Genomic DNA, 14918 nt, shown 5'->3' on the forward strand with positions numbered 1-14918 from the left:
CATTAGAAAGAGATGTATACACACCACTTTCTCATTTTCATCTATAGGTGACAAAACGGATTACCCAGCCACAAATTTCCATCATTAATTCCTCATGTGGTACCCGATGTGGGAAACAACATCATAGCAGAGCTCACTGAGAACTAACAGAGTGAAATCAAAGCTTCTTTGATATGAAGGGAAGAGCTCCAATGTCTCTCCTGAGAGATGAAATAAAACCATAGCCCAAAATGACCAATATCAACCAAACCAGTGACAGTGGAGTAACCTGGGTGACTGTATCACATAGCTGATGCTCATGAGGGTGCAAACCATAGCTGCACTTAGAAATGCAGTGCACCATAGGCTTCTACAGTTGTTGAAGAGATGGAAATACAGTTGACCATGACAAAACAAAAGCTCATTGAAGGCGTTAGCCAAATTTGGCTGGTAGCAGCAGTAGAAAAGCAGTTTTGCCAGATTTAGGTCATTGAAGCAATATTGGTATCTCATCCTGGGAGTGGGGCTCCACCACCAGCATCCACATTTGTTCTGAGCCTACCTCTGTGCCACCAGCACACCCTCCAGCATTGATAGATGGAGGTAGAAGATTTGAGGGGATCAACCAGTTCCAAGTCTTTCTCCCTGCGTCTATGCAACCCTGCCAGCAGAACCAGCTGGCTACTGCCATGGTCCTTCTTCAGAGAGCTTGCAGACTGCTGCTTTGAACTGAACTGGACGTGACCAGGCATGGAGCTGCAGCTGTGGCTGTGGTCCCTGACCCCCTCTCTCCCTTGCAGCACTCTGAGTGCTTCGAACTTCCCCTGGCAACTGCTGCCTGAGGACATGGGCTGCCTTGCTTAGAGACAGTTCTGGAAGTGGCTCTTTCATTCACCTATCTTTTTCCAAGAGGGAAATGGATCCAGTGCCTACTGTAACTGGGTTCAGAGGTCCTGAGAGCTTCACCTCGGATTGGTTGATAATGGATCCTCCCTTCCATGCCTGCAGCTGCCCTCCCTGCTAAAGAAGTGGGAGATGAATGCATACAGGGACAGCTGTACCCATCACATGCTACCTGAAACTGTGCTCTTCTGGCATCAGACAAGCTCAGCATTACTGGTTACTGCAGCAGTCAATTACTGAGGGAGTGAGGTGAAAAATATATCACTTTCCCAGTTTGATCAACATTTTTTTTGTCTCTGTAGCATTTCAACAATAGCAACAGTGCATTAATGCACATCCAGCACCTGTTGGCTCTAAAAAATCTTAACAAAAAATTATATTGCATATACCACCTGGATATGGGGAAGGGAGAGAGAAGAGTTTAATTATATGAGGACCAGCAGAGACATAGTACAGTCCAAAGTCAGATACAATGTGCTATTGAGACTATTTGGGAGACTCTGTAGGCATGTTGATTTATTTGCTTTGCTGCTCCACTGAGGAACACAGATTCACACTGTGTCATGCAATGCTGGCCCCCAGTCTATCTGGCAGATTCCCCAGTGACATGCTGGGGAATCCCTAATGAACACTACACAAGAGGGAGGCAAACATGATCAGAAAAGAGAAACTTTTTAGCTTCTGACCTGTAAGAAAGTAGAAGCCTGGTTGTCTTAAGGACATGCTTACACAACAGCTACAACCCACTGGGACATGACACCAAATAAAATAGAGCTGAGCATTAAATGTCAGTTGAAAATCAGAAACCATTGCAACTATAATTTCAAATAACTAAAAGCACAAGGGAATCCTTCTCCTCCTCTATACATATGACAATGAATTACTTATTGATGGGTTCAATAAAGTCTGACTCTAAAAGATGCAAAATCTCTAATATACTCAGTATCTCAAGATACTGATATATAGTTATTAACTATATATGTTCCTTTTGTTATACAAAGAAAAGCAACAGCTTTATAGCACATTAGAAGAACTCAAAGGCAATAAAAGTGTGCATGTCTGTTTTGCTAATGTCTCATATAACAGGTTTCAAGCTTTCCAAGGATGTATAAAAAGTCATTCAACCAGCTCTGCAGAAATAATGCTGTTAGTTAGAGCAACAATATCAGACATATTGTTCCTGTGTTCCTCTAAGGTCTGATTAAGAGCAACCAAGATGGTTTTGCTCCTTCTACTTATTTGAACTCAGTATTGTTGTTAGGTGGATCTCTATGCCCAAGTACAACCTGTCACTAGGTCCTGTGAGTTCAGTGTGCCATGTAGCTAAAGGTAAGATATAGATAGGCATAAAATTTGTCTTAAGGCAACACTTTATCTAGTGATGGCAAACTAAGGTTTATCTTTTTTTTTTTCCTTTAACTCACATGGCTGCATTTATGAATTGCATGCAATTCTGTCTCTTAGAAAACAAGTGAACCAGATTCAATCTCATCTCAGATTTTTCACTTTTAGATAAAACCTGTGTAACAACACTCATTTCAAAACAAATTTCTACAATCAAATAATATATACCAGAGAATTGCTGTGGAGAGTTGCAATTATCTGAATGTCATCATTACTGTTGTATCAACATATATCACTGCAATATAATCTTAAGCAATGCAGCACTCATCAGGCATACACCCTATAACAATAAATCCTATCACAGACTGATTATAGCAGAATCTGTGAAAAGTTCTCCTTGGAACTGAGGATAAAAATATCAAACACTTGCAAACAATTTCCAGCTTTTCTTATACCTAGAATTCCACAGGTTTTGTGCACTTGTGCTGGGTATGGTGGTTTCAGTGGGCAGTGTGTGAAAATGCTACGTCTGCTTTTGGAAAACTTTGTTATACTTTGTTATATCAGGCAAATACCTCCCCTGCAAAAGAAGGGTCTCAGTGTCACACATGTGGCACGTACCTACTGTCAGGGTTAAAATGGAAGAGTGTGACAAATGAGCAGCTTTTTCAGCTAATTCCTTTTGTGTGTAGTCATCTCAGAGCCAAGAGACTCCAGCTGGGACTGATGCCTTATTATGCTAGAAGCCCAACCAATTCAGACAGCATCCTTCCCTGAGCACCTTAGGGGCTAAGCACACAATCAGACAACCAGTGAAAGCAAAGAACTACAGTTGTTCCTTTTCAGCAAATGAGGAATTGAGTCACATAGCTAAAAAAAAGGGCCCAGCCCTCAGCCAGTATAAATTGGCACAAGAGGCTTCAGGTCAGCACAAATACACCAAGTTACAGCAGCTGAAGCAAACCCTGGAGTCTGTATTGCCTGAGACAAATATAATGCATCCAAGTAAGATTTAAGCATCTGCAACCAGTGTGAAGGACGAAATGTACTTAAAAATACTGTGCTTCACATGTCTTGTTAGACAAAATCCACACCATACAATAGTGGTACAGCAAATCAAACTAGGCAAGCACAGAATGAACACACTGCAGTATAAACCAGACTAGTCATTAAAATGTAGTGTATATAATGTGCAACACCAACCTTTTCTCAGGGGAAAATAATTTTGCTTGTAATTTTCCTAGTCCCAAAGTAACTGAAAGAGTTGAAGAAATAAACTGTACTTTACAAAGGAATGTTTCAGGGATTTTCAAAAATAATATATACATTCAGGTGTATCTTGAAAATATTCTAACAAAAACTTTTGAGTTTCAATCACACATAACAATGATGCACTTTTCTCCCCTCATCATCCTTTCACATAAACAGAAATACTTCCATCAAACCTAAAGCTGTTTCTTTACAAAATAAAAGCAGTGGATTTCAGATGCATTATTTTATTCTCTGACCTACACATACAGTACATTTCCATGCTCTTTCCCTTGTCCACAGAAAACACCACCATGACGGAGATGTGGAGGGTCCACACAGCTGTTCTGCAGAACCTCACTTCCCTGCCAGGGCTGTGACAGGGACAATGTGGGACACTGACACCATCTCTAGCTGCTTGTTCTGGAGCTGTCAAATAAGGCATTTCCAGAAGCACACTAACTTGTTCCTCCCAGTACACAGGAGTGAGGAAATAACCTACTCCCTTGATAACAGTCACAGACAGAAGAGAGAGGAAAGCTAAGAAAAAAACAGATGTCTGGTGGGACAGACAAAAGTGGAGATGAGGACAGCTACAGTTCTGTGTTCAAAATAAAAAGCAGAAACATTTGATACCCCTCAAGCCAATGATTCTCAGGGAAATAAACCAAAGAACTTTGGGACTGAGAAATTCAATGCAGTTACAAATCCATGAGTAGAAGCTGTGAAGACAGACTCAAGAAAAAGGGATCATTTTAGGGTGGACAAGAAAGACCTAGAAAGAAATGCCAGGGTGCCAATAATGCATTATAAACATTAGCATCTTGTTGGTTAAACCATGATTAGGAATGTACTCACTCTGTCACTTGGATTCATAGCAAGCATAAATCAAACCAAGCTCTAGATCAAGAACTGTTCCCCTCTAGTCCTTCCAATTCACTTTTACATTTCAGGATTATTTTTGAATGTTTTATATCAGTGAAGATAAGCAAAATCTTCCTGATACATAGAAGGATAAGGATGCAGACAGAACAAAAGAAGAGGTGAAAGTTCTTATGCGACAGACAGTTCAGGAAAGAAAAGAAAGAAGGGTTTCTCCCAAAGTGACCTCACTTGAACTTGTCCCCTTCTCCTTTAGAGATCTTCAGGCTATGGGAGGTAAAGTATCACAGAGCCAACGCTCACAGTAGGGTTCTTCAGCAAACATTGCACAATTAGCTGAGTACAAGTGTGTGTTCAAATTGCTTACCCATTCTGGTAATGGTGTTTGACAGGCATGTCTAAAATCTGCTAATGAAGTGCAATGTGCTCTCAGCAGAATGAAACACTCCACATAATAGCTGAAAAAAGTAGCCCAGGGTACATGGCTCCTGCCTGTAGAACCTTGCCATATGGTCGTGGCTGGGAACACCAGTAATGGAGCTGGATCTGCCATCAGGTTTATAAAAGGTGAATTCTTGTCTGTCCTGAGTCCTCTAAAAAACTTGTCACTGGTCACCTGTCCTCATGGCTGGGTAGGTAACCATCTTGGAAGGGCAAGTAGTACCTGAATATAAAACCCACAGTAACCTCTCACATAAAGAAATCCTGCATGTCAGACACACTGCAGAAGTCCTTTGCTGACTCTAGTAACACAAATGTTTCTCATGGGGTTTGACTTTTATTTATTACTGTGTTTTCAGAAGTTACAAAACCCAGCAAAGGTAGATGGAAAGTACCTTGACATTCAAATGCTCACTTCTTCAAAAGTTATTGTGCTGAATGGGAGGTTTTTAGAAGGACATTTTCATTCAGTGTTTGGTAACTTCCTCAGGAACAAACTGTACATCAGTATTTTTTGCTGTTGCTTGTTAAGAAACAAAAAAATTTTATGTGTCTTCTGAATCAAATGTACAGCTGAGAGGACATACTCTGACAGGAATGAAAAATTATTTTATATATCCTGCTTTGGCTATCAACACAAAAACATTTATTGTTTATCTGTTTAAAAAGAAAGACTACTATCCATATATTCTCCTTAAAGCTTAAATTAGGATTCTCCTCTCATTTATTTGTATATGTGTAAATTCTTTCAAATTACTGAGTGTAAAACCAGTTAAAAGTTAAAATCAAATTACATTTGCAAAGTTAAATGGATTAAAATACAAAAACCAACCAAACAAAAAAACCAACAACAACAAAAAAAAAAAAACCACACAAAAAACACAATCAAAAAAGCCCTCTAAAAATCAAGTCTTTACACACTATATGTAGACAAGCCTGAATTTCTAGTCCATCTTTCACTTTAACTATTGAAGCAAATTCTTAGTTCTATGCACTTTATGTTGTGGGTGGTGTTTTTCAATATGCTCACACATTGTACTAGATTTTAATCAAAACAGCCTCTCCATCAGTGTAAAACTGAAACTAAATGGAACTGTCCCCACTTTATGTATTTGCTAACAAGACCAGAGTCTGTTCCATTATGCTGATAATGTTTCTGTGGTACTGTTTAACAATGGCACATAAAAGCCATTAGTAACATTAAAAAGTAGGTGAATTAACCACTTTTTTTTTTTTCTTTTTTTTCCCCCTCGGGGAATTTCAAAGAACTAAAGCAAAAAACACAGGACAGCCTAAATACAGATTTTCTTCAATCTCTTAACCTTCTAATTATCTTATTAAAACTCTACCAAAGACAGAAGAGCAGGCAATGTGCAGAAAACAACACCACCAAAAAGAAGTGACAGGCCATCCATTATGTGTTAAAACACTTACATGTTAAAACAATTTACAAAGAACTATACTGTGAAAAATACTTATGAAAAATGTTTATTATATATATAAAAAAAAAAATCTGTCTGCTGATATCCTAATACCTATGTAGGCAGAGGTCCAGCACTAGTCATAAGAAATGTTGTTAATTATCTAACTCTCGACCTTCATTTCCTTCTAGTTACCAGATGGACACAATTCTATTGTCTTTGTTTAAATGAGTATTGTCACTTGGTATTAATAGGATTATTTTGCTAGTTTGGTTAAAGATTCACATCCCAGAGCTTTCCCTAAGAATCTTAGACAGAAGCACTTCCTGGCCTCTCTTTATTCCATTCAGCTGCTACAGAACTTCTGCAGTTTATTGAAGAATAAATTTTTCCTTTTGGAATCAAATAATATTTTCAGGTAGCTTTTAAATCACTCAGACATTGTACCTGATTGTACTGTCAGATAAAAAGTTGCAGTAAGCCAGTTGCAGTAAGAGGTACAAGAATCTACACCATGGGGCTTGCAAAGTGCTCAGCAAGGTAGCTCTGGTGTGCAGCTCCCCTGTGATGCTCAAATACTCCATGGTCTTTCAGAAGTTTGGGGAAACCTGTAAGTGCTCACAAACGATGCTACAGAGATTAAAAAAATCATCTTCCCTGGACACATATTAGTTTAATATGTGTTTATATTTTTTATAAGTTTAATAATCCTGTCACCACAGGCCTCTAACCATTAGCAAAGTCACTAAGAACAAGACACAAAAAAAAAAAAAAACCCAAACCCAAACCAAAAAACACCGATAGCAGACCCCAGAAATGAGCAATAAATAGACTAATGCACAAGTTACTGTCTACTTGCTCCCATAGAGGTATTCCAAATGTGAGATTATAGTCTAATTTTTTATTCTGTTCTGTTCTTACCTCTGCTGTCAGAGTGGTTCCAAAAAATGTTTATCAATATGGTGATAGGCGCTTTATATATATAAATATAAATATATATATGTAAAAATATAAATAAATTAAATAAATAAATATATAAATATAAATAAATAAAATATATATAAATAATAATATATATTATATAATATATGTATTTATATTTGTATTTATATTTATATATATATTTATATTTATATATATATAAAATATATATAAATAATAAATATAAATAAATAAAATATATAAATTATATAAAAAATAATTTACAATTAACAATTGTAATTAACAATTTAACAAAGTAACAAATTTAACTAACAATTTTCCTAATTCATCCTCAGGAAAGGTATTTAAATATGTGGATTTTTCTTTAAAGTAGTAAAAAAGTTACATTAATACCATTAGTACATGATAGCATCACTATATATCCAGCTATCCTAAGTGTTGTCTTCCACTCAGTTTGAAACTAAGGCTAAAAATTACAGTGATTCCCATGTACAGCAAGGAATGCTATAGATGCCAGAAATATACACATCACAGAGTCATAGAATCATTAAGGTTGATTCAAGATCATTGAGTCCAACCATAATACAACTACCACAACCACTAAAACAAATCCTGAAGTGCCACAGCAAAATGCTGCCACCACCTCCCTGGGCAACCCATTCCAAATCCTCATCGCTTTTTCAGTAAAGAATGTTTTCCTAATATCTAACCTAAACCTCCCCTGGCACAACCTAAACCCATTTCTCTCTTCCTATTGCTCCCTACTGGGAGAAGAGACTAACACTGGCCTCTCTACAACCTCCTTTCAGGCAGCTGCCCCTGATCTTTCTCTTCTTCAGACTAAATAACCCCACTTCCCTCAGTTGCTCCTCATATCACATTCCCTCCAAACCCCTCAAGCCTCGTAGCTCTTCTCTGGACACACTCCAGGACCTCAATGTGGCACGAGGCACTGAAAATGCTCAAGCTGTGGCCTCACCAGGGCTGAGTACAGGGCCACAATCACTCCCCTACTCCTGCTTTACACATTGGTTTTGATACAGGCCAGGATGCTATTGGTCTTCTTGCCCACTTGGCCACACTGCTGGCCCATGTTCAGCTGGCTGCCCACCAGTACTCCCACCAGGATACTTTTCAGACACTCTTACCCTTGTATGTACACATACAATACAAAATATGTATACATAGTGAAAATTACAATCTTCATCCCTTGCATAATTGTGGATAAAAATACCAAACATGCAGATTTTTACTTTCTTACTATCAGTAAGCACATATCTTATAAAATCAACTAATGCTCACCTGTATTGGACTGAATTTGGTTTTTTCTTTTTCAGAAAGAAAGTTTGCATTTTCTATTTTACAAAAAATTAGTTTGTATTTATATTGGAAAAAATGTCTTGACAGCCAGGACTGGAATAGAAACCTCTGGGCTCCCTTGCAAACAGCCTGAAATGGGCACTGTCTCTGACACTCTGTCCTCGACCAAGTGACACTTAAATCCTTTTCAACCCATGGCCAGGAAGCAGTTGGAGAACTGGAGATCAATCACCCTGCCTGCAAGAGTCAGACAGGCTCTAAAAAACTCTCATTGATAAAACACTAGCAGAGAATGCTCCTTTGGCCCACTGACCAGGTGTGGAAATAGCTGAGCAGGATCCCTGCAGATGGTTTTCTTATCTTGTCTTTATTCTCCACGGAGTTAAACATGGACCCCTAGGGCCTGCTGCATGTCATTCTACTGTAGATATTTTAAAGCATCCTAACTCTATCTCAATCTCACTGTTGAATACAAGGGCAGAGTGCTTAAAGTCAGATGGAAATATACCCAGAACAGCCATCTAAAATAGGCACTTGAGGTTTCTTTGTCTTACTCCAAGGAGGGTGGATGTGAAGTGTGTCATAGTGAGGTTGGCAGAAGAGGGAGGAACACAGCTTGAGCCAGAAGCCTGACACACTATCCATGGGGTCCTGTTGTAGTCCTGTAACCTTCTCCATGATCTCTTTACTCAGATTAAGCACGTAAGCAGTCAAAACTTTCAGATTTACATTTCAGATACAGGTCTCTGTCTTCTGCTCTGTCTCTCATCTGTGCTTTTTCCCTTGATCTGTTCCCTGATTTTTTAGTGAATCACTCAACCCTTTGCACACTACAAGGAGAGTGGGGCCGGGACACAGCCAGGGTTTGTTGTAGGATGGAAACCAAAGCTAAAAAGTGCACATAACCTTCAGCATCACTCATGTATAAGTGTATAAGGTTCAGCTGTCCATATTTTCCTCTTCACATGTCAATCTGGGTTATGTCTAATTGAAGAAAGGCAGCTCTTCAGGGCAAGGACTGCTCAGTCATTTATTTCTTATTTGTACACTACATAGGGCTTAACTAAATGGAAAATATTATTATTACTATTAATAATGAAGAATATTAACAGTGAATAATAAGAATAATATAGCGGCAAAGCTGTCCTACAATTCTGTGATTATTTTTCCCAGCATTGAGAATGGGTTTTCAAACTCAGTTGCTTTTTTTTCTTCTTCCTTAACTTAGTACTAATCCTGACATTCAGAAGGACAGAAAATGCCTGTACTCAAAATTTCAAAATTTAGATGAGCCTTCATCTGTGCTTTTAGGTAGTAACAGCCTAAAACAGAAATTGTTTAATACCAAGCATGTTTTTTTGGTTTTTTTTTAGTTTTACCAATTTGTTGTTAGATCTTGTTAATTTAGGAAAAAAAGACAACAGTACTAAAAAGAATTTCTAGAAACGTAATTCTACAGCATTTGGTGTCTCAGCTTGACTTTACTGCAGTTGCAATGCAATGATGCTAGAACTAAACTGTAAATATAACATGCCAATTTAGTTGCACCATCCAAATAACTTTAAATAAATAAATTACTCCATCATACAAACATCAGTCATAGTGTAGTTCAAAAGAGCCTCTTGCTTTGTGTTGTAAAAATTTGAAACAGTACTTGGGCCACCCAGGCTTTTTCAAATAAAATTCTTCCCTATATTCACCAACTCCAAGGCCAAATATGGGAACTTCATTTTTCAAAGTTGAAAGGAGGATTTAACATTTGGTATAAAGACAACTCTGTTTCTCTGCCCTGCAGATAATACTAAATTCAGTATAGCTTGATATGTCATGTATTTTCATTCACACTTTCATTACAGCCCTGTGAAGTGCAATAATTTATTATGCATTCTCTTGAACGTTTTTGAAACAGTAAACAAAATGTAAAATGCAAAGGGGGTAAAAATAAAGCAAGAGAAACCTTACTAGAAAAATGGTGTTCCATTTTTTCTCCTCCTTGTTCTTACCCTGAACAGTAGCAAGCATTGAACAGTGGTGGACAGTGCAAAAATAAAACTCAACTATGGGACTTTATGCAGCTTTAATGTCCTAGTGCAGCAATGATAAATTCTAAGTGTCACCACTATATTGTCACTTATAGTGACACATATATATAGTGTCACTTCTATGATAACTCCTCAAGCAATAGTTAACTTGTTAAAGGGAACTGAGTGTCTCGGGAATAGTCTTCGCCAGCAGAGTTAGCTGGCAATATATGGAAGAGAAAGGAGTTTTAAAATTGTTTGCTAAACTTCAGCTCAACAATATAACATGTCTAGGACTAACAGCTAAAGCCACTCAGGCCTTTGATGCTCCTTTTCCTTGCCTCAGCCCAAATGACCTAATTCTTCACAGAGCACAGGCAAGTTATTCACATAAGGCCTGAATCACAGACAAATGCAAAGGGTTCAGTAGAGCATCACATGAAGGAGGTTTTTGGCCACATATTTGTGACCCAGATTCCATTCTTCACAGATTCAAAGGAGGAGACATCAGGCAGACAACAGGGAATCATCTCCCCGGTTAACTTAGCTGGCAGAAGACGTTGCAGTACAAGGAGCTGTCATCAAAGTGGAGATCTTCATGTGGAAGTGGAATCTTAATAGCAAATACTAATTTTCACCTATTAAAATGCTATATTATGAGTATGCTCAATATTTTAAATGCTTGAAATATTTCTTCGCTGTTTGACTGAATTTCTCTCATCTTCCTAACAGAAGCTTTGAATTATAAAATAACTCCCTTCCACTGCTTTTTTGCAGAAAACACCTTCTAATTCGGAAAGTCATGTGGTTCTTCCCTAGTAGTCTAAGAAGGGAAATCAGCAACGTTTTCACATAAATAAAATAAATAAAAGACCAGCAGGCTTTTTGCAAAAAGTCACCAAGAATGCTGTTATAAAATGTCTCTGTAATAGCAACTGCAGACTAAACCTTTATGTACTTTTAGCTAAACACCATTTGCTCCGGAGGAAATAGAGTGACTAGGCAGCCTCAGCAGCGTGAATGAAACATTAGGAAAGTGTACCTGCATGACAATAAGAAGGTCAAACACCAAGATGAAAGAAGCCAAGAAGGCTCTTGAGACCTCATCACTTGGCAGAAATCCACGATTCAGCTTGTCCCAGCTGATCCAGTCAGTAGTGATGACAAGCACAACTACGGAGGTCAGAGTAAACAGAACTGTCCTGTAACAGAAAAAAAAAAATTAATTCAGAGACAATATGATAATAATGAAGATGCATCATTCTATTTTATCTGTCTTCTAACTAGTGCTTTATCAGTACTTTCCCCCTGATGAAAAGAGAATGAAGAAAATTAAGTGTACAAACAAATCATTTAATTCAAAATAGGAAAGCAGTCAGCTGCATCCTTCATAAAAAGACATTTAGTAGCTAGTACTGAACATGTTGCAAAATTAGGTTGAGGTGTATCACTCTTGTTTTTCATTCCATATTTTTCACTAAAGATGCAAATCAATTAAGTGGAATTGGAAAGAAATAAACTACAATAATGTATCTAGGACCATACGATCCAGGCCAAATTCAAATGTACAATATTTTAGAAAACATTTTCTAAGGCACCAAAGACATTAGAATCTTTGAAAAGTCTTCTGTCAGCTGTAGGAGCCACAGGACGCTAACTGTGAAGTCTAATTTTTGATAGAAGCACATCTGCGTGAAAGAAATTTTCATTTTGCTAAATTAATTTTTAATAAATTCTGGGGCTTGTAGAAACATTTTGCTTTTTGTCTTTTAAGTTCTTTGTACAAGTTTTCAACATACCTTATGGCATTTCTGAGAAGTCAACAACGAGTGACTTACAGAAGTAGCAGAGCCTCCATATGAATGCTATGAGAATTCCAGAACACACGTTTGCCTAATTCATACAATTTTGCAATATGGTATTAAGAAAACACCATTCTAAGCTATCCCCCTAAAACAGATCTGCATAATAATTTCCAGCCTCACTTTGGTGATATTGTTGAGTTGGCAGCAATGACTGATTGAATTCCTGATTCCATGGAAGTGGGCAAATTTAGCTGGTGATTTGAGGAGAAACAAAGCTTCTCCTGGTAGCTATAGCTGTCAGTAAATCTGTGCTATAATAGTGACATATCAACATCAGGATGCACACACGCTGCTAAATAATTGTGACAGGGTGGAGTTTTTTTATACAGCAATAAAGTCTCATTATTTTCAGCTACCAGGGGCTGCAAAACAGTGAAGAATATTTCCCATGACACTTCCAAATGGGGCAAATGTTCAGAAGAGTAAAAGAAAAATCTGCACACCGGTAGTGACAGGCTACCAGTTGGTAGGTTCCTTTTTTCATACATCAGCTTTGGCTCTGGCTCTGTAGGAAGGCAAAACAAATATGCACATAAACAGGAGTGTACACATTTGGACTCCTAAGCATTATTCTGTGGCATGGGTTGCACTTCTTCACAATATAATGAGACACAAAATTACTTGATTGCTACCACTTTTACATTTGAGCATTTATTTTTATTCCTAATACATGAATTCAGTTGTATTCTACATAACATTGTGGTTGGCACCATAACAATATCCCTATCCCTTGAATGTATTACCAGCATCTGGGTCAGAAAGAAATGAATGAGTCTTATTAGACTTAATTAGACCTAAGCAATAGTCAAGCCTGCTTATTCCCAAAACATTTGCTTTACTACCATCTCACCTTTCAGTACCTGAACCTTTCAGTGCCCCACTTTGGCACAAAGCCAGCATGGTAGACTTAGGAAAGGCAATTCATTACTGTACTTCTCTCATGCATAGAGTCTCTTGAGACCTACTGAGGGGGTTTTCCCCACCTATTTCACCTTCATCCCTGAAATTCACTTGTAAATGTTCTCACTTTAGCTGGTAAGTTCTTCAGAAAAAATACAGCAGTCTGTGCTTGTCTGCCAGCCAGTGTAGGCTGCCCTGGCCACTGGGCACACTGATTTTCCTTGTCCTCTTTCTGAGGAGCCCACAGCCCCAGGTGTACAGACAGTTTAGAACTGTAATTTAAGTCTGTGTAGTTTGCCATGGGAACCATGTACCCAGAAGTTATGCTCAACAATATTCTGCCTCTGTCCTCTTGAATTATGCATTTGAATTTTGGAGCAAGAGTTCAAAGCATGGAAGGTCAGAATTTGGCATGTGTGCAAGCAAAGGCAGACATTTTTATGCATCCTTCATTGGCATGCATGCAAAGACCAATTTGTGTGCTCAAGCCCTGATTTCCTTGAGGAAATGCATATGCACTTAAAAAACTGCTTCGTTATTCATTCTGAAATGTCAAATAGGAAGGGAAGGGAGCAGAAAGTGGGCTGCTAATAGAATAAGAAAATATGAAACCAATACTGAGGTTAGAAATATTGTTTTAAATTATTGCATTAAACAGCATAATTAGCACTCAGTTGTATTTTTGACCTATGATACCGTGACACAGCAAAATATTCAATGCATTATTTTGGAGTTATTATAAACTAACGTTATCTAGGTTAGAGTTCAGTTTACTTCTCGTGACAGTACAGCATTACCCCACTCTCCTGGGAATTAGAAGAAGCTGAGGAATTCATTTAGATTGACAGAAGTGGTATCAGATGAACCTATGTGATCTATCCTGCATTATTTAGGCTGCTGTAGTTTGTCCTTTATTCTGCAATGCTCATTTCTGAGAGGAAGCTCTGCCATCAAACTATTCACAACATTGCTGGCAGGACATCTCCCTCTAGCTTATAGAAGGGCTATGAGGGGAAAGATGAGAGAGGATTGACTCTTCTCAGTACCAGATATTAAGAAATGCAACTTATTTTCACAGAGGAAATACACTTTTATATTTCTTTTCTAATTCTACCTTGCTGTATTGAACAATTATGTGCCCTGGGCACCTGTTCAGCTACAATAACATACATTTTACAACCTAGCCCATAATCTTCAAGACACAAAGTTGCTATGAAGGATAAAAATAAAATATATCTGCAAAAAACACTGTCCGGGCCAATTGCACACTGAGAAGTTAAAATTATCAGGTAGGTCTGGAAAAGTCAGTAGTGTGCTTATCATACCAGTGATGATAACCCCTTAGTTCTACAGTGAACTGAAGAAAAGCTTGAAGAGAGGAATTTTTTACTGCCAGGAATCACTGAAGAAGCAGGTAATCTTTTTAGACTGTATATCATCTTTGATAGCTAGGACTGAGTTTGGTCTTGGCCAAACCAAGTCACTCATGCCAAACCGAATCCACAGGGCTGCCCTCATTTGCCAACACATTAATTTGTACTCATACACTTAGCAAGGTCAAAACCTGATGTCTGCCTTCTGCACCTTCGTGAAACACCAGTGTTTCTTGACCATAAGCTTTGACCAAGCTGACCGACCACTTAGCATCTATC

General features: G+C 38.1%; 1 protein-coding gene across 4 annotated transcripts in view; it reads right to left on the reverse strand.

Moving 5' to 3' along the window:
- The window catches only part of TMEM117 (transmembrane protein 117), a 218502-nt gene that overhangs the window by 27253 nt on the left and 176331 nt on the right, over positions 1-14918 (reverse strand). For 3 of the 4 annotated variants that reach the window (XM_071733565.1, XM_071733564.1, XM_071733566.1), the window contains exon 6: positions 11544-11703. In XM_071733565.1, coding sequence (XP_071589666.1) covers positions 11544-11703 — 160 coding nt within the window. Of the gene's footprint in view, positions 1-3429; positions 3482-11543; positions 11704-14918 lie in introns of all 4 variants that reach the window. The other variant, XM_071733568.1, reaches the window with a different exon arrangement.

The sequence above is a fragment of the Heliangelus exortis genome, chromosome 1, assembly GCF_036169615.1.
Source record: "Heliangelus exortis chromosome 1, bHelExo1.hap1, whole genome shotgun sequence".
NCBI classification, from domain to species: Eukaryota; Metazoa; Chordata; class Aves; order Apodiformes; family Trochilidae; genus Heliangelus; species Heliangelus exortis.